The sequence below is a fragment of the Papio anubis genome, chromosome 18 (assembly GCF_008728515.1).
Source record: "Papio anubis isolate 15944 chromosome 18, Panubis1.0, whole genome shotgun sequence".
Classification (NCBI taxonomy): domain Eukaryota; kingdom Metazoa; phylum Chordata; class Mammalia; order Primates; family Cercopithecidae; genus Papio; species Papio anubis.
This window is the reverse complement of record NC_044993.1, coordinates 16910672-16933317: the sequence shown is the minus strand read 5'-3', so window position 1 is coordinate 16933317 and position 22646 is coordinate 16910672. Positions and strand designations below refer to the sequence as shown.

Genomic DNA, 22646 nt, shown 5'->3' with positions numbered 1-22646 from the left:
GTCTGCGCCCTGCGCGGTGGGTGGAGAAGCCAAAAGGAGTCTTTGCTGCCCCCGGCCCTTGGTGCCCCCTGGCGGCCGGCGCGCTCGCTGCACCCCTGCCCGCTTTCCGGGAGCGCAGGAGGAAAATCCAAGAACCAGGCCCTGGGGCGCCGGCCAGGCGAGGGCTCGACCCCGTCCGACCCGGAGGAGTAGCCCTATCACAGCTGCCCACGGCCGGAGTCCTGGGGTAGCGGGGCCGAGCTCCTGGTGGGAAGCTTCCTGTGGATCCTCCGGGCGTGGGGGCATGGGGGTCTGTGGGGGGCGGAGATGACCTCGGAGACCCTGGCGTAGGAAGCCTGGCCGTGCACGCCGCGCCCTGCAGGCCAGAATCCCAAGGACGCTCTGTGCGGTTAGTGCAGCCATTGCAACGCGGTGGCACACGCCTGTGATCCCAGCACTGTGGGAGGCCGAGGCGGGAGGATTGCTTGGGGCCAGGAGTTCAAGACCAGCTTCAGCACAGTGAGACCCTTGTCTCTACCAAAAGCAACAAAAAGTACCCTTTTCTTACAAAACAAATCGAGTGAAATCCTGCTCCGAGGCCCACATTGTAGAGTTGCTGTCGAGGACTGTGGGGGAGGCGGAAAGTTGCCGGCGGGCTCCTGAGAGTGACTGAGCAGGGGGCTTTGGTAACAGGTCACTGGGGAGATAAGAGATGGACCCAGGACAGAAATCAGAATGCAGGACTTGGAATGCAAGCTCCCCATGGCAGGGACGGGACGTGAGGTGGGTGGGAAGAGCAATGCACGATGCGGGAGACGCCACCGTGCTTGGCAAGGAATGCGGAGTTGGGGCTCCCCGTGACAGGGAAGGAGGAGGTGGGAAGAAGCATCAGGGACTAGGGGAGCAGCGAGGAGGGGCCGGGCCATGCATTACCTCTCCAGGTGCCCGCCAGAGGGCGCGCCAGCCCTCAAATAAAGATCTGGAGGCTCACAGTCGCAGTTCTGCCCAGATGACCCCATCTCTGGCCTTTGTGTTGGCCCACTAGGTGCTGGGGCCCCACCTGCCATTTGACTGCAGCTGCCCATAGCCTCCGGGCTGGGGCACCTGCAGCTGAGTGGCTCTTCTAGGGGAGCAAAGGGAAGAAAACCACCAGCTAAACTGCCTGGAGTTTGCTGGCTAAAGGGGAAGAAGGAAAAACGCTGTTGGGATTTGCAGGACCCCTAACTCATGACCCCATGTCTGGTTTTGGGTCTTTCTTGTAAAATACACTTAACATGAAATTTAACATTTTAGCTTTTTTTTTCCCCCCCGAGGCGGAGTCTTGCTCTGTTGCCCAGGCTGGAGTGCAGTGGCCTGATTTCGGCTCGCTGCAACCTGTGCCTCCCGGGTTCAAGTGATTCTCTTGCCTCAGCCTCCCGAGTAGCTGGGATTACAGGTGCCCACCACCACGCCCAGCTCATCTTAGCTATGTTAAAGTGTACAATTCAGTGGCATTAGGTACATCACAATGTTGCACAACCATCACCACCCTCTAGTTTCAGAACTTTTTTGTCACCCCAAAAGGAATTTCAGACCCATTAAGCAGTGGCGTCCCATTCCCCTTTGCCAGCCCCTGGCAATCATTCACCTGCTTTCTATCTCTAAGGATTGGCCCTTTCTGGATATTTCATGTAGATAGAATCATGCAGTATTGGCCTTTTGTGTCTGGCTTATTTCACGTAGCGTAATATTTTCAGGTTCACCCTTGTGGTAGCGTGTATCAGAGCTTCATTCTGTTTGATGGCTGAGTAATGCTCCATTGTATGGTTACACCACATTTTGTTGATCCATTCTTCAGTTGGTGGACACTTGGGTGGTTTCTTTTTGGCTATTGTGAATAATGCTTCTGTGAACACTGGTGTACAAGCAATGTTTAAGTCCCTGTTTTCCATTTTTGGGGCATATACTTATGAGTGGAGCTTCTGGGTCAGATGTTTAACTCTGAGGAGCTACCAAACTGTTTTTCACCGTGGCTGCCCTGTGGCATTCCTATCAGCAACGTAGGAGGTTCCACTTTCCCGACATTCTCACGGAAATTTGTGATTTTCTGTGGTTTTGGTGGCTGTCATCGCCATCCTGGGGTGTGTGAAGTCATCTATTGCATGTGGCTTTGATGTGCATTTCCTGGATGACTGGTGATGTGGAGCATCTTTCTTTTAGCTGGGTCCCAGCCTCCAGTCTTGTTCCCTCCCCCCCAGTCGATCCATAGAAGAACAGGCCGAGTCCTCCTTCTGAAACCCAACTCTGATTATGTCTCCCCAGCTCAGAACCACCCCCAAATGCCTTCCAACTCTCTCTGGAAAGGAGGACACATTCCTGCCCACCCTGCCTCCAAAACACACACCCTCTGTGCTCCAGCCCCTAGAAAATTCTCCTAATTGGTAAAATCCAATCCTTTGCCTCTGCCCTTCTGTCTGCCTGGAACATTGTCCTATGCTCTCTGCTACCCCGCTTCCCCCGCTGAGTCCTTCCATCCTTCCGACCTTACCTACTCCCTATCACCTTTCACTTCCAGGTTATGTGACTTTTTCTGGGCTCACACACCCTGCCCCCCTACAGCCCTCCGCCACCATGTCACTTTCCACTCTAACTTGTAATCTCCAGTTCAATGGTCAGTTTCCCTTCAAAGAGGGAATTCCACACGGGTTATGGTCAGCACTGTGGGCCCGGCCTCGTCTCCTCAGTGCCCAGCACAGCAGGGTCAGTAAGACTGTGCCAACTGACCACGGGAATGGAAAGGTGGTGGGGAAGGGGCACAGGTGTGTTTGATTACTATCATCAGCCCTGTTTGCTTTCGCTGCGTGGAATCCACTTTACCCTGATTCTGACAGTTTTGGTCAAGGGGGTCCCACCTGTTGCCCACATACACCTGAATTTCAGCTATGGCACATCCTGAGCTCAAGCTGGGTCCCTCTATCCAGGGCTGAGGGACAGCAGGATGCACTCTCTCTCCATCTGGCTATTTCTAAAGCACCAATTGCCTTTAACTTGCCTCTGGGTTTAAGAACCATGGCTCTCTGACTCTTGCAACTCCTCAGGCTGTCCCCATTTTCACTTTTTTTTTTTTTTTTTTTTTTTGAGACGGAGTCTCACCCTGTCACCAGGCTGGAGTGCAGTGGTGCGGTCTCGGCTCATGGCAACGTCCGTCTCCCTGGTTCGAGCGATTCTCCTGCCTCAGCCTCCCGAGTAGCTGGGATTACACGTGCCCAACACCACGCAGCTAATTTTTGTATTTTTAGTAGAGATAGAGTTTCACCATGTTGGTCAGGCTAGTCTCCAACTCCCGGCCTCAAGTGATCTGCCCACCTTGGCCTCCCAAAGTGCTGGGATTACAGGCATGAGCCACTGTGCGGGCTGCCATTTTCACTTTTATTCAAATGTGTCAGTTGAGTCCCCTACCCCCATGTTCCCCAACCCCACTTCCATGTCTTCTCAGCATCTGACACTTCCATTCTTAGCAGTGTATAGTGTCTGGCCCAAGAGTGGACAGAAGCCGCCCTGTCCAGATTGTTGAAGGCAAATGGCTCAGTTCCTTCCGCTCCTCTCCCTGCAGCCTGTAGAGGGCCATGTGGGGTTGTGGAGGCCTGGGCTCAAACCCTAACTCCACCACTTCCTTGCTGTGTGGCCTTGAGCAAATTACTTCAACTATGTGCACCTCAGTCTGCTTAAATGTAAGCTTCCCTCCCAGGACAGCTATGAGAGTAGACTACGAGAATTCAGACAAGGCCTGCCAACCGTGATCCAGACCCGATGCCCCTTCTAGAAATATCTTCTAGGAGCTGCCCTCGCTCACTATAAGGGCCTTCTCACCAGCCTCACTTTACTTTTTCTCCTCTGAAGCCCCAGAGAATTGCCAACCCTTAGTGAGCATTTACTTTTTAAGAATAAATTTTACTTTTCATTGTACCTTGTCTAAGAATTGAGCATTTACTTGAAATCCGGCACAGTCAAAGGCCTTATTAACCTCTGGGTCTGACTACAGCTTCAGGAAGGATCTAATCTTGTCAACACCATTTCACAGATGAGAAAACTGAGGCAGCGGCTGGTAATCCATCGAAGCTCATACTGCTTGGAGGTGGCAGGCCTGGGGTTTTCACCACCATGCGTGCTGCCTCTGCTTAGGCCCAGGATGCTGTCCTGTGTCCTTTGTTTTCCCTGCAATCTATTTCAGATATTGCCAATGTCCTGAATTTCATAGACATAAATATGAAAGGTAAAATAATGAAGCTTCAGGAGGAAAACCAAGGAGCATATAGCTTCATGATGTTGGGATCTGCAAACGTTTCCCAAATAAGACTCAAGAATTCACCTTAAAAGAGAAACAGTAGAAATAAAATTAAGAATTTTTTTTTTCAGTTTTTTTTTCACATGTGCGGAATGTGCAGGTTTGTGACATGGGTATACATGTGCCATGGTGGTTTGCTGCACTTAGCAACCCGTCATCTAGGTTTTAAGCCCTGCATACATTAGATATTTGTCGTAATGCTCTCTCCCCCCTTGCTCCCCACCCACTGACAGGCCCCAATGTGTGATGTTCCCCTTCCTGGGTCCATGTGTTCTCATTGTTCAACTCCCACTTATGAGTGAGAACATGCAGCGTTTGGTTTTCTGTTCCTGTTAGTGTACTGAGAATGATGGCTTCTAGCTGCATCCATGTCCCTGCAAAGGACATGAACTCGTTTTCTTATGGCTGCAAAATTAAGAATAATTATTCATCCAAAGACACCATTAAAAGGCAAACCACACACTGGCAGGAGATCATTGTCACACGAGTGTCTGGTGAAGGATTCGCACTCAGAATAAAGAACCCCTGTGTTAAGGCTCGCTCATAAACACACATTTTAAAAAGTCCTACAGGCCTGGATTTGTAGCCTAGCTTGCTCTTCTGCCCATTTAGGGAGATCTTGGACAAGTCTCTTTGAGGGACTGAGCCCTCTAGTTAATGATCCCATTTCCAAATTTGGGAATAAGACCCGTGCTTTGTGTGCCTCACTGTTGTGTTTCTTATGAGAATGAAAAAAGAGAGAATGCACCAAAAATGGATCACGTGTCAGGATGGGGATTTATGTATATGTGGCCCCCTCGTCCCTACTCTCAAATTGGAGCTCCTCAAGGACTTGGGCTGGGCCTTAGCCCAATGTCTGGTCCCTGGTACCTGGCACGAGCCTGGCCCAGAGTGCATGGAAACATACATGTGACCCATGTCATGAATCATACATGTGACCCATGAGTGGGTAATGAACAGTATTCCTGTATGAGGGAAGCACATGAGCAAAGCATGAGTGTGGAAATGTACAGTTCAGTCCATTGGGAATGAGCTTTGGTGGACACAGAGTACAAGCCGGGGACGAGTGGATGGGGATGGATCTTCCATACCAGGCTCAGGAGTTGGGATTATTGGTAGAGGAACCCTGGCTTACCAGGCCTCTGGTTTAATAAAACATGACTAAAGTGACTCCATCTTGAAGTGAGCAGCTTAATGCTTATGGTCTGAAAATAGCCACATCCAAAGCTGACCACCAATTATAATTACAGAAACTTTATAGCCATGGAGAGCATCTCCCACTAAGCCTGCAGAATGTCCAGGTGTCCTAAGAACACAGCCCACTTTAATTAAGAGTAATGTAAACAAGTGTGTTTAGGTTGAAGGGTTAATGGTCACTGATAGCACCAATAGCCCTTACCTTTAGCGAGCACATCTGCACGTTCCAAGTTTAATTACAGCTCCTCATGGTTTCTTTTCTTTACTTTACTTTTTTTTTTTTTTTTTTTTTTTTGAGATGGAGTCTCGTTCTGTCACCCAGGCTGGAGTGGAGTGGCACAATGCTGCTTCAGTGCTCTACCTCCTGGGCTCAGGTGATTCTCCTGCCTCAGCCTCCCGAGTAGCTGGGATTACAGGCATGCCACCATGCCTGGCTAATTTTGTATTTTTACTAGACACAGGTTTCACCATGTTGGCCAGGCTGGTCTCGAACTCCTGACTTCAGGTGATCCACCTGCCTCGGCCTCCCAAAGTGCTGGGATTACAGGCGTGAACCACTGTGTCCGGCCACTCCTTACGGTTATAAGTAGAGACACTAACAAAAGATGGTGTGTTCTTCCTCCTGCTTTCTGAGGATGCTCCACTCTACAACAGAGTGGTTTCTAATAAACTTCTTTCTTTCATACTGCGCTCTGTGACCTGCCTTTAATTCCTTCCTGCATGAGATCCAAGAACTCTTGGGGTCTGGATCAGGACCCTCTTTTTCCAGCAACATTATCTTGAAGGCAATAGGCAGCCACAGATGTTCTGGGGATAAGGGGTGTGTAAGTGAGGTGGAGGGGAGAAGAGAGAGATGGAGAGCTTTGGAAATTGGGGATCAGGGTTAGTAAAAGATTCCTCTGTAAGTAGCAGCCATCTCAGGACTTCTTCAAAAGAAGGAAGCCAATGAATGAGAAAGAAGCCAGAGGAGAGGAGAGAGTAGATTCAGTGGGGGAAAAGGGGTGATCAGGGAATGGAGGCAAAAACAAGGAGTGGAGGAGGAAAGGGGTCCAGCTTCATCACCCCTTCCTCTCCTTCCAGAAAGGGACCGTCAGACTAAAGGGTTCCCGCAGTGCCTCTCAGATGCGGGTCCCCAGCCTGGTGGCAGCAGCAGCAGCATCACCAACAGCATCGGGAACTTGTTAGAAACACAGTCTCGGGCCCCACCCCATGCCTACTGAATCAAAATCCCTTCCCTCCCCTCCCTTCCCTCCCTTCCCTCCCCTCCCCTCCCCTCCCCTCCCCTCCACTCTCCTTGCCTCTCCTTCCCTTCCTTCCTTCTTCTTTCTTTCTTCCTTTCCTTCTGTCTCTCCTCCCTCCCTCCCTTTCTTTTCTTTTTCTTTCTCTTTTTTTTTTTGAGACAGAGTCTCACTCTGTCACTCAGGCTGAAATGCAGTGGTGCAATCTCAGCTCACTGCAGCCTCCACCTCCCAGATTCAAGTAATTCTTGTGCCTCAGCCTCCCAAGTAGCTGGAATTACGGGCACTCACCATCATGCCCAGCTAATTTTTGTATTTCTAATAGAGACTGGGTTTCACCATGTTGGCCAGGCTGGTCTCAAACTTCTGACCTCAGGTAATCCACATGCCTCAGCTTCCCAAAGTGCTGGGATTACAGGTGTGCACCACCATACCCAGTTAATTTTTGTATGTTTAGTATAGACGGGGTTTCACCACGTTGGACGGACTGGTTCTGACCTCAAGTGATCTGCCCACCTCAGTCTCCCAAAGTGCTGGGATTACAGGTGTGAGGCACCGTGCCCAGCCCTGAATCAGAACTTCTGGGAATGGGTCCACCACACTTTTAACAAGGCCTGCAGGGGATTTGATGTGTGCTGCAATGTAAGAACCACTGGCTGAGACAGCCACGAAAAAGAGAGGGTTCCTCAGTCTTTGCTTTCAGGGACACTGGTAAAAGATGGGAGGCCCAGAGCCAGGCAAGTTGGGGCCAGATCAGGGGAGGAAGAGGAAAGTGGCCCCATGTCCCTCCCACAATCACCCACTATTGCCTTCAGGCCAAGATCAGCCTTCTCAGGCAAAGGAGATTCACCTGGAGCTGAGAATCTGACTCTTGGCTCTGGCGAACAGCTCAACTCAACTCCCCATCTTTGCACAGACACTGGCTCTTGTAGGGTGGTTTGAATCCAGTCCAAAGACGTATCCCCCTAAAAATGTCTCCCTCTATCTTGCCTTCTGCCATGAAAATACTTGGTGGATCCCTGTCTTACTATCCCCAATTCAAGGACTCATAGGTTAACTTGAGATACCACCAACAGCAGCTTGGCTCAGCTGGGTTGGTTGTGTGACCACACCTGGTGATTGATTGACAGCCTTTCAGGGCCAGGATACCTGACTGAGGTTCTGACCCAGGGGTGGATGATCCATTAGGCCCGCGTTTAAAAGCAGCAGCACCGCGGGATAGGGGCAGCACCTGGGTGTGGAAGGGAGGGTCTGGGGCTGGGAGAGGGGTGGGAATTCTTATGCCTGGCTGGGTCTCAGCTTGGCTGACTTCCCATGTCTAAGGTTTGACCTTCTTCCTTCAGAGGTGAGTTTCCTGCCATGGGGGTTTGGGTGAGCCCCCAGCACCAGCATTTTGGGGGCTTTGAAAAGAGAGTTGTCTGGTAAGGGGGTAGGGATCTCTGTGTTCCTAGCTCTGGGAGAGAGAAGAGAAGGGAATCGGTGATAGTGACTCTTCTTCCTGCTCTTTCTAGAAAGCCTTGTTTTATTCTTAGGGTGAAATTCTGGCGAATTTGGAGTCTGAAGCCCTGGTTAAATAGCTTCACTGCTTTTAAGCTTTATGTAGCCTGCAAAAGGGGGTCTGAGCAGTGGTAGTCTCTGCTGGGAGTTTCTCTGCTCTATACTCAGTCCTGGTGTCTCCAATTAGAGGAGCCTGATGCCAGTCAGGCAGAGTGTGTTAAATTGTTTAAACAACTAAGAATCAGGAGGATCAACATTTGGGGCAAGATGAGAAAGGCTCCAGATCCAGCCATTTTTAACATAGGTTTGAATATCCAGAAATGCAGAAAAGGTACTGAGTTACGCAGTAACAAATCTCCCTCCCATGCTTCTTTCCTATTTGCCAATTTCCATCTCTGAAAGGCAACCACTGTTTCTAATTTCTTATGTACAAAGATGAATTTAATTTCCATTTTTCTTTTACATAAAAGTTGCACCTTTGGCACATTTTTCTGAACCTTGCAGTTTTCACCCACTTATTAATACACCTTGGAATATTCCATATCAATGTATATGTCCTTGTTATTTTATTTTATTTTATTTATTTTGAGACAGAGTCTCACCCTGCCACCCAGGCTGGAGTGCAGTGGCGCAATCTCGGCTCACTGCAACCTCCGCCTCCCGGGTTCAAGCAATTCTTCTGCCTCAGCCTCCTGGGTAGCTGGGATTACAGGTGTGTGGCACCACAACCAGCATATTTTTGTAGTTTTAATAGAGACGGAGTTTCACCTTATTGGTCAGGCTGGTCTCCAACTCCTGACCTCATGATCTGCCTGCCTCAGCCTCCCAAAGTGCTGGGATTACAGGCGTGAGCTACTGTGCCCAGCCATGTCCTTGTTATTTTTAATAGCTGCGTACTATTCTACCACATGACTATACTCTAACTTACTGCACCAGTCCCCTCCCATGGCCATTTGGGCTTTGGTCAGTCATCTGCCAAATCCCTGGCTGGAATGCAGTGGTGCAATCTTGGCTCTGCAAAGGTTATAACAAACAAACAATGTTCAAACATTGTCACAGTCAATGCTGCTGTTCTTCAGCTGGTGCATCTATTATTTTGCATATATCCAAGTGCACCTCTAGGGTACATTTTTCGAAGTGGAAGTACTAGGTTAAAGGTCACTGCATTGGTAATAATGGTGGATATTGCCTTCCTTCTAATAGAGAGGTAGGAAAGGAGGTGGTTTAGAGCTATGCAGGACAGGGTTCGAACCTCCTCTCTCTGTTTTCTCGCAGTTTGATCATGGACCCAATGCTCTCTGAGCTCCAGTTTTAAAATCTATAAAATGGGGCCCATATAGTTGTGAGCATAAAATGAGATCAGCTATGTAAAGCATTTAATTCAGGGCCAAACACACAGAGAAGTAAAACTCTCCCCTGCATCTTCCCAAGGGCAGGCAGCCTGCGCCCCCCACTCCCGCCCCGCCCCGTACTTGCCATAGAGTTCGTGGGTGTTTGAGAGGCAGCTATTGAGCCTCGCGGTCAAACTGGTGGTTCTCAGTGGAAGATCCTTTCCCCGCCCATTGTCTTGTCCCATCCCTAAGGCTCCTGATATGCTCTGTTCCTAGAACCCTGGGTGTCTTCAGGGCCTTCCTAGGGCTGGCTGTTGGTCAGGAGCCTTCCTGAAGGGAGGGTGTTTGGTCTGCTTAAATCTTCAAAGCTCTGGTCCCTGACAGAGGCCTCAAATAAGTGTACTACCTTCCACTGATTGTTTACCACTAGCCTTGTACAATGCCGAGTGTTCTACTGGAGTGATTGTAGCCAGTTCTCAGAATTATCCCATAGTGTAGGAAATACTAATCACCTCCAAGCCAACTTCATCATTAGATATCCTTGCCGCGTCCAAGTAGGACACCTTATATTCTCATGGTCTCTTGGGGTTTCCTCCAACCCCTCTAGGAGGTGAGAGACACATGGTGTGTGTGGAGTTTCCTGTTGCCTTATATTTTATTTAGCTTAGGCATGAGCCCTCACTGGAAATATGTACAGCCCGATGAAAAGGTGAGTTTGATTTTTTTGAGACAGAGTCTTGCTTTGTTGCCCAGGCTGGAGTGCAGTGGTGCGATCTCACCTCAGTGCAACCTCTGCCTCCTGGGTTCAAATGATTCTCCTGCTTCAGCCTCCCAAGTAGCTGGGATTATAGGCATGTGCCACTGGGCTGGCTAATTTTTGTATTTTTAGTAGAGATGGGGTTTCACAATGTTGGTGAGGCTGGTCTCAAACTCCTGATCTTGTGATCTGCCTGCCTCGGCCTCCCAAAAAGCTGGGATTACAGGTGTGAGCCACCATGCCCAGCCAGTGAGTTTGGTTTTTAAATGACCAGAAATGCAGTCCATGTGCATGAAAGGAAAAACACAATGCCTGGCACTAACATCTCAAAGTGCCTGTGTGACAGTTTCACCCTTAACGTCATTGCCACCAACACCTAATAGAAAAAGTTAGTTGGCAACCAGTCTTGTGAATCTTTTCATCAAAGGAGCCATTCTCTGCCCCTTCTAAAGAGACCCTACAGAGTACATGTGCATAGCTGCCTCTCCTTTTTTTTCACCTTACAGGGGATCAGGACACATTGGGAACCCGGGATCTGTTTGGCGGGTCTCTTTCTCAAGACCTAGAACCAGGTGGTCCAGGCACCTCACTGATCTAAGAACGTGAGTGGCGAGAAGGAAGAGGCATCGTTCAGAATGCTCGGGGCTGATGGTGAGCCAGAGGAGAGAAGGGATGTACCAGAAAGCTCTGGCGTTTCCTCTCAGCCTGAGCCACAAGTGCAGCACCAACTGGGCAGTCTGTATGGAGTGCCCTGGCAGCCCCCGGGCCCCCCAATACAGCACAGCCCTGCTGATCAAGAGACAAGCGCGGTGACCCAGCAGCAGTGGCACCTCCAGGGCCTGGGTAGATCTGAGCTCCAGGCCGCTAGGCTCCCTGAGGCACAACTAGGAGAAGCAGCAGAGTCCAGCCCAAGCAGGTCTTGCTTGAACACGGCTGGGTGGGGATGGCCAACTGGCCTGGGGAAAGGAGATCCCAGCAGGAAGCTCTGTGGCTCACGCTCTGTCTCCCTCCCTCTCTCTGTGTGTCGTAGCTTCCTGCTGGGTTCTGAGGTTGGTGAGTACCAGTCATGGTGGTGCGTGTGGTCGCCCAAGCTGGGCCCCAGATGGGGGACTGGGAACGGGGGCCTGGTGTCAACAGTGCAGCCTTCTCCCTGAAGCGTGGGACTCTGTGAGCAGGTGGGCATTGCTCTTTCCCTGCAGGCCAGCCTTACTCTTCTTCCCCTCCCAGTGAAGAAGTCCTGTCATTGCTCAGAGCAATTGTAAGTGTCTCATTTTGTTTTGTACTCAGGATCTTTCCTTTCCCACCTACCCCCAATCAAGAAACCGTGTGTCCGCACTTCCACTCTCTCTCCCATAGGTAGGGGGGTGTCCTGGGCTCCTGCTGCTTTTGAGCTATGTTCCCTGTTCCCCATCCTGAGAAGTAGGTGTTCAGCTCACAGTGTCATTTCTTTAAGAGCTGTGACCCTGGGAACCAGGGGTTGGGTGGGTGAATGGGTGGATGGGTGGGTGGTTAAGAATCTAGCTGGAAGACAGGGGTAGGCTGTCCTATTAATGATAGCAGGTCAGGGCCACTGCTACCCACCCTCTCCTTGCCCAGCCCCCCATTCCAGATGAAGTTGTGGTCAGGCAGAAGAGGGCCCCACACGGCTCCTGGAAGGTTGGCACACTCCTCCATGGAAAGAGGGTCTACGCTGTGGCCATCAGCGGCTCAACCCACCACGTGTACACGTGTGGCTCCGGCTACATCAGGGTGTGGGATGAGAGTGCGCTGCAGGCGGGAGACAAGGCCCCTCAGGCCCAGCTGGATTTGCAGGTGAGGGGGGTCCAAAGCAGGACTCAGGGAACTCTGACAGGGCCTCTGATTTGAGACCCAGGGTCAGTGCCCTGAGGGGATACCAGTGTGTGAACCCTTCCTACAGGATCCCCAGGACTGTGTTGTCACCTGCAAGCTGTTCCCTGATGAGCAGAGCCTGATCACAGGGGGTGCATCCCAGGCCGTGACTCTCTGGGACCTGGCACCCACCCCCCAGGTCAGGGCACGGCTGACCTCAACGGGCCCCACGTGCTATTCTCTGGCTGTCTCCTCTGATGCCCATATCTGTTTGGCTTGTTTCCATGGATTTGTTGAGATTTGGGATTTGCAGAACCAAATCTTGATCAGGTGTGAGCTCCCTCCAGAGTCACTCGGGTGTACCTGGGGGAGGGCTTGCCAGTGAGGCTCACTCTTCCTCTCTTTGCATTAGGGCTCTTGGCATTAGGGCTGGGCGAGTCAGTGTAGAGGATATATCTGGGGTAGTCCTAGGGGCTTCCTGACCCTGAAACTTCCCAGGGGCCCAAACCACTCAGTGACCCTCTGCGTTGTTTTTCCACCCACCAGGAAGCACGAAGTTCCTGTATACGGGTCCCGATGTGTGGACATCACTGGCAATATATTCTGGACAGGAGGTGAAGACACCACCCTGTATTCCTGGGACCTGAGGAACTACCAGAGGCTGCACCAACACGACTTACAGAATGAGGTGCCTGGCTGGCCACCACTGGCAGAATGCCACCTGCAGTGGAGTCATGCATGGAGGCAGGGGTGGGAGTGTGAGCTTGAGAGGTGGGCACAAAGCATGGTGTTGGCAACTTTGAGTGCTGACCTCAAACCTGCTTCCACAAACAGATCCTCAGCATTACCCATGACCCCGGAGAAGAATGGGTATTGGCGGGCTTGAGAACAAGTGATATCGCATTCCTTCACACTCGTCGGAATGAGCAGTTTAAGGCTGTCATGAAAAAATACACCCGCCACCACAGCCTCAAGTTTGCCTCCTGTGGTGAGTAAGAAGCCAGGTGACACCTCTGGGTGTCCGATTGTGAACTTGCTGTCGTCTCTTCTGTCTCTATTCACCCCTCTTTCCTTTTCTGGCTCCCTCCGTAATGGGAGATCCTGCACAGAATGATAGCCCGAAGACGCAGGCAGACTGAAGAGGCATGAACCCAATCCGATTGTTCTGTTGTTCTGTGATAGCCATGATCCTGCGTGTGGTAGGAGGGTGGGGGCAGATAAGGGAATGGCTTGGGTTGTGTGTCTGATTTTCATAGATAGGGAAACTGAGGCAGAGAAAGACTTGCCCTTAGTCTGGTTGGGGACAGTGCTGGAACTAGAATGCAGGATTGGTCTCTGGCCTCTCATCTGTTCGTTCCTTCACCAGGGAGCTATTTTGTGACCGCGATAGATACGCGCCTCAGTGGCTTGGAGGCACCTTCTCTACAAAAGTTGTTTCAGGTACTGAACACAGACAGCTGCCTGAACCCAGGCACTCAGAGCTTATAGCTCCAGGTCCCAGTTGGTTGGATTCCAGTGGGTGTTGGAAAACACCTCTGAGATGGCACCCAGGGCCATTTTACAGAGTAGAGGAAAGAGGACTTCAGATCCTATGAACTCCCAAGTCACCTTGAGCCCTGAGACCTGGCCCTGTCCTCCACCTGAGCCTTAGGTCTACACTGAGCCTTGAAAGAGCCCTAAATGAAGCCTCCATGTCTGGCCCAATCTTTGCCCCAAATGTGATCCCTTTTTTGGCCCTTCCATCCATCTAGATAGAGGAGTCTTCAGGTATCCTGTGCTGTGATGTATCCTCTGACAACCAGTATCTGGTCATGGGCTCCAAGAGCAGTGCCATCGTCTACCAGCTCTTGTATTAAAGGTGGCATGGCATGGTCCTGCCAGTGAAGACCCAGTCTTTGGGCTGGTGTGGCTGTGAGGATGGCTTCAGGGTGCTGGACACCTCTAACACCTGCCATCCCCTCTGCTTTAGCTTGGGTGGCAGGTCATTCCTCTCCTCCAATACCCCGCTTTCAGCCCACACTCCCAGACTTTAATCAGATGGCTTGGAGCTTTTTCCTTTGTTATCTTTCTACTACTGATTTCTGGGTTTTGGTGGGAAACTTGAGATCCCTTTGCAATGAATAAAATAGCAAAGCAGAAAGCAAAATGGCCTGGATATGTGTCCCTTTCTTTCAAGTCACAAACTCATTGTGATGGATTGCTTATGCCTTCAGCAAATTCCAGGGTGGGGAAGGAATTTTAGACCAGACTTAATTTTGTTTGTAAACTTTTTTTTTTTTTTTTAAAGTGGGGAATTTTTGGAATCTTAAAGCTCAAGAAATGTAAGACTACGTACCAACTTTCAGACTGTGATAGATAGACCAACAATGCTCAACTCTTGACTCCGGTAAAACTCCTAGAGCTGGTCTAGCCATGTTCTGAGGACAGGTTCCCTTTTTGTGCCTAACTTCAATGATGGAGAAGCTCCTTGCTTCATGCTACTTCACTGTATTTGACTTTTTAAAAGTCTTGATGCTAATTCTGGTGTTTGGTGCTAATCAAAGCTACCTAGCTCACTGTTTCAGGACAGTTTCCTCATGTTTGAAAATGTGACAGTGTAGTAGTATATCTGGGCTTCACTGGGCTGGAAAGGCCCCAGCTCCTGGAAAAAAAGCCATAAGGCCTGCTTTCTAGTGTTCTTCCATCAGTGTCCTCTTTTTGGCTTGGTGTTTGTATAGCTGAGACTGCCAGCTGCCCACTGAAGTTCATGGCTTAGAGTTTTCCCTGGGAGGAAGCTGCAATGCCAAGGGCCAAGTTTGCCATCCTTTGCAACATGTAGGTGTTGTCAGGAACTGAGTTCTTGCCAGTGGATCATGAGTGAATAATATGTGTCAGCTTTGGGCTAGACCTAAAGAAGTAGGACTGTTCCCTCCAGGGTCTTGTTCCACTTCTACCAGCTCAAGGCAAATGATGTGGAGGCCCCAGGGCATTGCAGAAACACAGGATGCTTCTATCCTAGAAGCATCCTCTGTGCATGAGTCAGACATCGAGATAAGCTGTTCACTTTGGACTATTGCATGGAAGAAAACAAACCCAAAGGAGGTATCACTTACCATCTGTTAGGATGGCTAGAGTAAAAAAGACAGTAACAAGTGTTGACAAGGATGTGGAGAGATTGGAATCCTCATATATTGCTGGTGGGACTGGAAAATGTTGCAGTCACTTTGAAAATGTTTGGAAGTTCTTCAAAATGCTTAACATAGAGTTACCATATGATTCAGTAATTCCACTCCTATGTCCAAGAGAATTAAAAATAAAGACATACAAGTTGGGAGGGTAATAATTGGGAGTGGGAATACAAGAATTTTAAAATGCTTTCTGGAAATAAGATAAGAGTCCTAATAGCAGTGTTGATAAATCAAGGAGTAGCATTGTAATCTCTAGGTTAATTGCTAAAAGAATATTAAACAAGTGTACAGCTTCCAAGCAAAGAGGGAAAATATTGGAATAATATATAATAATAATCCAAAAAAAGAGGAAAAAGGACAAAAGGAACAAAGAAGAACCTGAAAAGGAAAAGCTTACTGAAATAATAGATTTAAATCCAAATATAGCAGTAATTACATTAAATGTAAGTGGTTTAAATGTTCCTATTAATCTGTAGAGATCATATAACAATTTAAAAAAATCACAACTGTGTTTGAAAGATACATTAAAACATAAGGGCACAGAAAGTACAGCATAATGAAGATACTTTGCACAAATCGAAGAAAGTTGATGTTAATATTAGACAATATAAAACAAAAAATATTTGAGATAAAGGTGAACATTTCGTAAGTGTTCAGTTCAGGTTCAATTCATCAGGAAGCACAATAATTTTATTTTTATGTAGTTGTTATTGTAGCCTCAAAATACAAAAAGAAAAATCAACAAATTAAGACAAATTTGTATCTCACAGTGACCAGCAGTTCAAATAGACAAAAAATTTATAAGGGTACAGAAGCTTTGAATAACATGATTAGAAAACTTAGAACAAGGCCTACAACCACTACAGAAGACACCCCCACCCCTCCCACACACACAGCATTTACAAACGACCATATACCTGAGCCATAAATTTCAAAGGATTTAAGTTTTACAGACAAGGCCTTTCTCCTAGCCGAGGAAGGTTGGGGGAAAAAGAGATTGAAAGTGGTCTAGGAGACTGATTTTCACAGATGTTGCCAGAGGAATTTAGCTTTCAGCAACGCTTGGTGTCCATTTGCCTACATTCACGCCAACAGTGTGTGTTTTCTTATTTGTGGAGGGTTTTGTTTTGTTTTGTCTTTAAACCCCGGCTGGAGTGCAGTGGTGTGATGATAGCTCACTGCCGCTTTGACCTAAGGGATCCTCCCACCTCAGAGGTGCTGGGACTAGAGGTACTTGCCACCACGTCTGGCTATTTTTAAAATTTTTTTCATTTTTATTTTTTGTAGAAACAGGGTCCCATTATGTTGCCCAGGCTGGTCTCTAAATTCCTGGGCTTAAGCTGTTCTCCCATCTTGGCTTTCCAAAGTGTTGGGATTACAGATGTGAGCCAATGCACCTGGCCCCATGTGTGAATTTTAATTCCTGGGAGAGGGGACAATAGCCGTTCCTGTGGCTGTGATCTGAGTTTCTTTTGTTATGAGCGAGGTTGACTCATTTGCGAGTTTACATAACAATGTATTTACGCCGCCCTGTAGCTCAGTAACCTGCTTCTGTACACCCGGCTCTCGGGTGGTGACACATCCTTACCCTCTAGTACCTGACTGGCACACCTACTCTTTTCCCGTGTTCCAAAGTGCTTTGCTTCTAGAAGCTTCTAGCTGCTTCTAAGCATCTTTGCTGCCATCGTACACAACAAAACAGCTGCCCTCTCTGAGGCTCGAACTCAGGACCTTCAGATTATGAGACTGACGCGCTGCCCACTGCGCTAAGAGGGCGGCCTTTGCTTCTCTAAGGTTTCTACCTTTCATAATAAAATACCTGCAGCCCCTTGCGCTCACAGAGTCGCCTCTGCAAGGTCGGCCTCTGCAGGGAGCAGCCCCTGGTCTCACCCTGGGCTTGTGCGCACACCTGGGGACACGTGGGTGGGAAGGTAGCTCTTGCAGCCACGGAGCGGCCTGGGCTCAGGGAACGAGCCCCGCGCATGGAAGAAAGCTGCCTGCCGGTCGCAGCTTCGTGGGGACCAGGACCCGAGCCACCACAGCTCACCGAGAGGCAGTGAGGCCCAGCGGTGTGTGTGGGATACCCGGCGGGCAGACTCTGGGCACGGCCAGGTAGGGACAAGCTCCGAGGTGTGACCAGGCCAGGGTGCAGGGGAAGCGGAGGACGAGCGCTTGGGTCTGGTGCAAGCGGCGGGGGTGGCGAGGACTGGCGAGCATGGGAGAGGAGGCTGCAAGGGGTGACCCCAGCAGGGGTCCTCAGTCTCCAGGGCGACGGCCGCTTGATTGGGCTGGAGAGGGGCTCGCGTGGCTGCCAAATGCAGGGTCCCAGGGTGGACTGAGGCTGGAGCGTGCGACGTCAGCCGCGGTTGGACGTCAGGGGCGACTCCGGAGCGAGGGGTGGGTAGGGCCCTGGGGAGCAGGAGGGCGTGGCAGACGGGCAGGAGGGCGGAGAAGGGGTATGGGGTGTGAAATCTCCAAGCCCAGGCCCTGGAGTTGGGGTAGGGCGAGGTGGAAGCAGGGAGGGAAGGTTCCAGAAGATTCTTGGACGTGAATTCAGTCGGCAAATGGAGGGAAGAAGTTATGGTTGCCTTGGACTTGCCGATTCTTTTTTTTTTTTTACATCCCGCACTTTTCTTTTTCTTTCTTATTTTTCAAATACTCTTGCTTCCTGGTTACACATAGGGGCCTCTCATTTTGAAGGGCAGCAGAGTCGCACTGCTCCCTCAGAGCAGGGCTCTCCAATTTATTGTCACATGAAAAGATGACAGGAATAAAGGGTGCGGGGAGGGATGGGCGAGTGGATAGGTGGGTGGAGGGAACTCTCCCCATCTCAAGATTCCCTCCTCACTCAGGGAAATTACTGGCTCAGGGAGTCTTCACCCCATCCCATTGCCCAAAAACCATCCTGGGTAAGATGACGACGTTGAACTTGCCGGCTTACTGATTCTCTAAGCCCTTGTGACATTTTTGCTTGTTTTCACCAGATAACCAATCATATATTTCAATATCTGATAGGACTAGTCTCTTCTACCCCCTACCCCCAACGCACACACCTGCTCTTCTGTTCGGGTTTCGGTACTCCTTTGGGAACTGGTTTCGGGTGATTTCTTGCACAGTGGTCACTCTGATTCTTCCTTCTCTGATCTCCTAGGGCACGTGGTGACTAGCACATCCCAGGGTTTGCGGGGGTTCTCAATTGTTCTCTGTGTGTCAGTCCTATCTTCTCCATTAGGGTGGGACCTCTGCGATCCAGAGACAGGATCTGAGCCACCCCTGGGCGGCCCACATTCCACATGCCCAGAGGTATGGGGAAAGGGGGGCTCTGGATCCCACCCTCAAGTTGCCCTCTGCTGGTGTCTCCATTCCAGGTTCAGTGCAGGAGGGAGAGTGTGAAGGGAGGAAAGCACTGCCCGGAGTCTGTGTCCTGGGTGTGGTTCTCTCTGCCACCAGCCAGCCTTGAATTTGGGGCTCCCCTCCTGTTCATCTTGGGGTCATACACACACTGCCCTGGGGAGCTGATGGACAGGCAGCATCCCCAGTAGGGCTGGTTCCCAGGTGCTCTGAAAAGCTGCTCAGCCAGAGAGGCTATAGAGGGAAGGAATGTAGTTAGTTCTAGCAATCCCTTTAAACACATTTTTCAAGATGTCCGTGCTCCTAACCTTGAGTGGCTTCCCCCAGCCTTTGGGGAAATATTCCACAGGGCCCTGCAAGGACAAGGCCAACCCACACTCTCCCACCCGGATGAAACAGGCCATGCACTTCCCCGGACCGGTGCAGAGCCTTCCTGCCATCCTCCCACTTACCCAGTTCTACTCCAGCATTCGTCGTCCACAAAACCCTTCCTTCTGGGTTCCCCTTGCCACAGTGGCCTAGAACTAGCAGGGAATGTTCTTTCTCTGCTACTTCTTTGTGCCTTTCCTCTTTCCCTGAGCTGACTTCTCTTTCTTAGGGGCAGAGACTGATATGGAGTTTTCTGAATCCCTTGCAGCATGTATGCAGGAAGCAGGTTTTGCGTATTGATTTGTGAAATGTCGAGATTGTAGACAGTTCTATGTAGGAAGCAGAGATCTGAGCGTTCAGTGTTAGGGGTGGGTGTGTGAGGCTGGGTGTGTGGTGAGAACAGGAGACATGGACAATGCCGGGGGCAGGGGTGGCTGTGAGATGAGGCTGGCATGATCAACGGGGAGGGGGGAAGCAGTGGAAGATTGGAAGGAGTCGGCCATTGGAGCAGCCCGAGGACTTTGGTGCGCAGGGAGGGAGGAGTGGAGGGGAGGCAGCAGCACCAAAGACCAGTGAGAAAGGCACCGGCCATGCCTTCTCTGTCTCCCCAGGCATTTCTTACTGTCTTCTTTATGCCTGAAACTGTTCACCTTTCACACTCAGCTCAGAGATGATCCCAACTGTGAGGAGACCCCTCACTTCTTTGGCTGACATTTGTGTGTGTGTTTTTAGACAGAGTCTTACTCTGTTGTCCAGGCTGGAGTGCAGTGGCATGATCTCAGCTCACTGCAACCTCCGCCTCCCGGGTTCAAGTGGTTCTTGTGCCTTAGCCTCCTGAGGAGCTGGGATTACAAGCATGTGCCACCACCCCCAGCTAATTTTTGTATTTTTAGTAGAGATGGGGTTTCACCACGTTGGCCACGCTGGTCTCAAAGTCCTGACCTCAAGTGATCTTCCCACCTTGGCCTCCCAAAGTGCTGGGACTAGAGGTGGCCCCTGCGCCCGTCTTTGGCTGGCATTTGGTCCTTTCCCTGGCCTATCCCAGCACTCTGCTCACCAGATTGTGCATCTGAGACATCCAAGAAGTCATAACTTTTGTGAGGACAGACAGTGCCATCCACTCAGGTTTTGACTCTACTGTATCCATCCCAGTGTCTCTGACATGGAAAGCCATCTCTCTCTAGGTGTTTTTTTTTTTTTTTTTTTTTGGTTTGAGAGACAGGCTCTCAAGCTCTGTCACCCAGGCTGGAGTGCAGCAGGGTAATCACTGTTCACGGCAGGCTTCAACTCCTGGCCTTAAGCAATCCTCAGCCTTGAACTCCTGGCCTCAAGCAATCCTCCTGCCTCAGTCTCCAGAGTAGTTGGAACTACAGGTACACACCACCACACCTGGCTAATTAAAAACATTTTTTTTTTTTTTTTTTTGTAGAGACAGGGGATCTCAAAGTGCTGAGATTACAGGCATGAGCCATGGCACTCGATCCTTTCTTTCTTCTTTTTTGTTAGGGACTTCCTGGAACTTGAATCTGTAGGTCTTGAGAGAGTCAATGATTTCAGTCAGGCAGTGAGAGGAAAAATTGCCTTGTGTATACGGGGCCCCTGATATGACTTCACCAACAGGGTCCTGAAGATTCCACAGTGGGGCACTAGTAAGAGAGGAGCGCAATGCAGTGGCTCACGCCTGTAGTCCCAGCACTTTGGGAGACCAAGGCAGGAGGATTGCTTGAGCCCAGGAGTTTGAGACCAGCCTGGGCAACAAAGTGAAACCCCCATCTCTACAAAAAAAAAAAAAAAAAAAAAAAAGTTAGCTGGGTGTGGTGTCATGCACATGTAGTCCCAGCTACTTGGGAGGCTGAGGCAGGAGGATCACTTGTGCCCAGGAGTTTGAGGCAGCAGTGAGCTAAGATCATGCCACTGCACTCCTGCTTGAGTGACAGAGACCCTGTTTCAAAAAATAAAGGCTGGGCACGGTGGCTCACACCTGTAATCCCAGCACTTTGGGAGGCCGAGGCGGGCAGATCGCCTGAGGTCAGGAGTTCGAGACCAGTCTGGCCCACATGGTGAAACCCGTCTCTACTAAAAATACAAAGGAATTAGCTGGATGTGGTGGCGCATGCCTGTAATCCCAGGTACTCAGGAGGCCGAGGCGGGAGAATCACTTGAACCCAGGAGGCGGAGGTTGCAGTGAGCCGAGATGGTGCCACTGCACTCTAGCCTGGGCGATAACATAAAACAATAAAATAAAGTAAATAAAAAAGAAGAGGAAAGGAGAACCTCCTGGGGCAGGTCACTAAATCCACCATCATGCAGAGTGAAGCTGCCCAGGGCCTCTGGTAGGGCTGTCTGCAATTTCTGGCCCTTCCTCCAGGGGGAAGCCTTGCATTGCATCTTACACCCCAATACATGGCCGTGGATGCAAAGGGCTCTGGTTAGGAGACCTGGACTGGCTGTGTGACCTTGAGAATGTCTCTTCCTTCTCTGGGCTTGTTTCTTCTCTATGAAATGATGGGGTCAGTCCTAGAAACAACTGTGCGCAGTTGCTGGAGTGATCTATTCATCCCCAGGTCTGCCATGCTTGGCTGTGAGACCTTCGACAAGTATCTTAACCTCTCTGTTCCCATAAAATGGTGATCATACCTGAATCTACTTCATGGGCTGCTGAAGGGAGGTTATATTATAGAGTGGACAGAAGGTGCCTAGCACGGGAAGGCAGTGGCTGATTACTGATTGTCACTGATCACTGACTTGCGGCCACTTAGAGCTGGAGGATCCCTCCTGGCCTGGCTGAGCCCTCTCTCCTCACCACCTGGTATGGAGTGGGTCCAGTTATTCTCAAGACCCTCTGCTATGAAGTAGGGGTGGCTTCCAGAGCTGCCAGATTTCAGGCCCGTTATATTCCCCTGGTTCCCACTGGGATAACTGAGGAATGCCTGCTACTCACCCACAAAAAAGGATTTATTTACAGTGTAAAATTCATCATACATTTCTTTTCTTTGAAGTGAACATAACCTCAAGATTTTATTGTCTTCATAATAAAACAAAAGATAAATTTAGAACTGAATCACTTGGCCTTTTCTCTTCTTATCTCCCCCCAGTTCAAGATGCTGGCATTTCCTCATAGCCAGCATTGTCTTAGATCTGCAGCTGGGCTCAGCGCTCAAGCCTCGGCACCATCTCCTTTGTAGTTTTAGCCTTTTTCTGGAAAATCAGCTTACGGAAATCAATGCGTTGATATACACAAACAATACTTAGGTTAGAGGACTTAAGAAAAGCCCATGTATAATAGCAACAAAGAAGATTAAATAGAGATAAACTTAAATGTGCAAAATCTATAAAAGGAAAATTTTACAACACTTCTGGAAGACACAAAAGCATGTGGAGTGGGAAGACATCCCTTGTTTTTGGCTATCACAACTCATTATCAAGATGCCCATTCCCTCCAAGTTGATTTATAAATTGAATGCCATTCTTATAAAAATACTAACAAGCTTTGTTTCATGGAGTTGGTAAGTTGATACTAAAGTTTCTATGGAAAATAAACATGCTGGAACAGCCAGGGAAAAACTGACACAAAGTGGGGGCCTAGCCCTATGGGCTATTAAAACA

At 49.7% G+C, this 22646-nt stretch overlaps 1 protein-coding gene and 1 non-coding gene across 4 annotated transcripts; one reads left to right on the top strand and one right to left on the bottom strand.

Annotated features, from left to right (window-relative positions):
* Window positions 1-10510: 10510 nt before the first annotated feature.
* TLE7 (TLE family member 7) lies at window positions 10511-15472 on the top strand. Of its 3 annotated transcripts, XM_017953546.3 has the most exons (9): window positions 10511-11239; window positions 11354-11376; window positions 11523-11581; window positions 11920-12135; window positions 12242-12483; window positions 12700-12841; window positions 12988-13141; window positions 13520-13593; window positions 13905-15472. In XM_017953546.3, exons 1-9 carry the CDS (start codon window positions 10959-10961, stop codon window positions 14007-14009), a joined length of 1296 nt encoding a protein of 431 aa, XP_017809035.1. In that variant the 5' UTR covers window positions 10511-10958; the 3' UTR covers window positions 14010-15472. The 3 variants fall into 3 exon arrangements, with proteins under 3 accessions (XP_017809035.1, XP_021787839.2, XP_031513971.1); XM_021932147.2 differs by having other exon boundaries at window positions 10511-11376; XM_031658111.1 differs by having other exon boundaries at window positions 10511-11376; window positions 13520-14017.
* Window positions 15473-17023: 1551 nt separating this feature from the next.
* TRNAM-CAU lies at window positions 17024-17096 on the bottom strand. Its single transcript has one exon. It is a non-coding gene; the product is annotated as a tRNA-Met (tRNA).
* Window positions 17097-22646: the final 5550 nt, after the last annotated feature.

What these genes read in the sequence shown, in the direction of transcription:
- TLE7 (XM_021932147.2), top strand. Translation starts at nt 10,959, where the DNA reads ATGCTCGGGGCTGATGGTGAGCCAGAGGAGAGAAGGGATGTACCAGAA. An exon ending in TGTCATTGCTCAGAGCAATT is followed by an intron (nt 11,582 to 11,919) that starts GTAAGTGTCTCA and finishes CTCCTTGCCCAG; the next exon opens with CCCCCCATTCCAGATGAAGT. An exon ending in AACACGACTTACAGAATGAG is followed by an intron (nt 12,842 to 12,987) that starts GTGCCTGGCTGG and finishes TTCCACAAACAG; the next exon opens with ATCCTCAGCATTACCCATGA.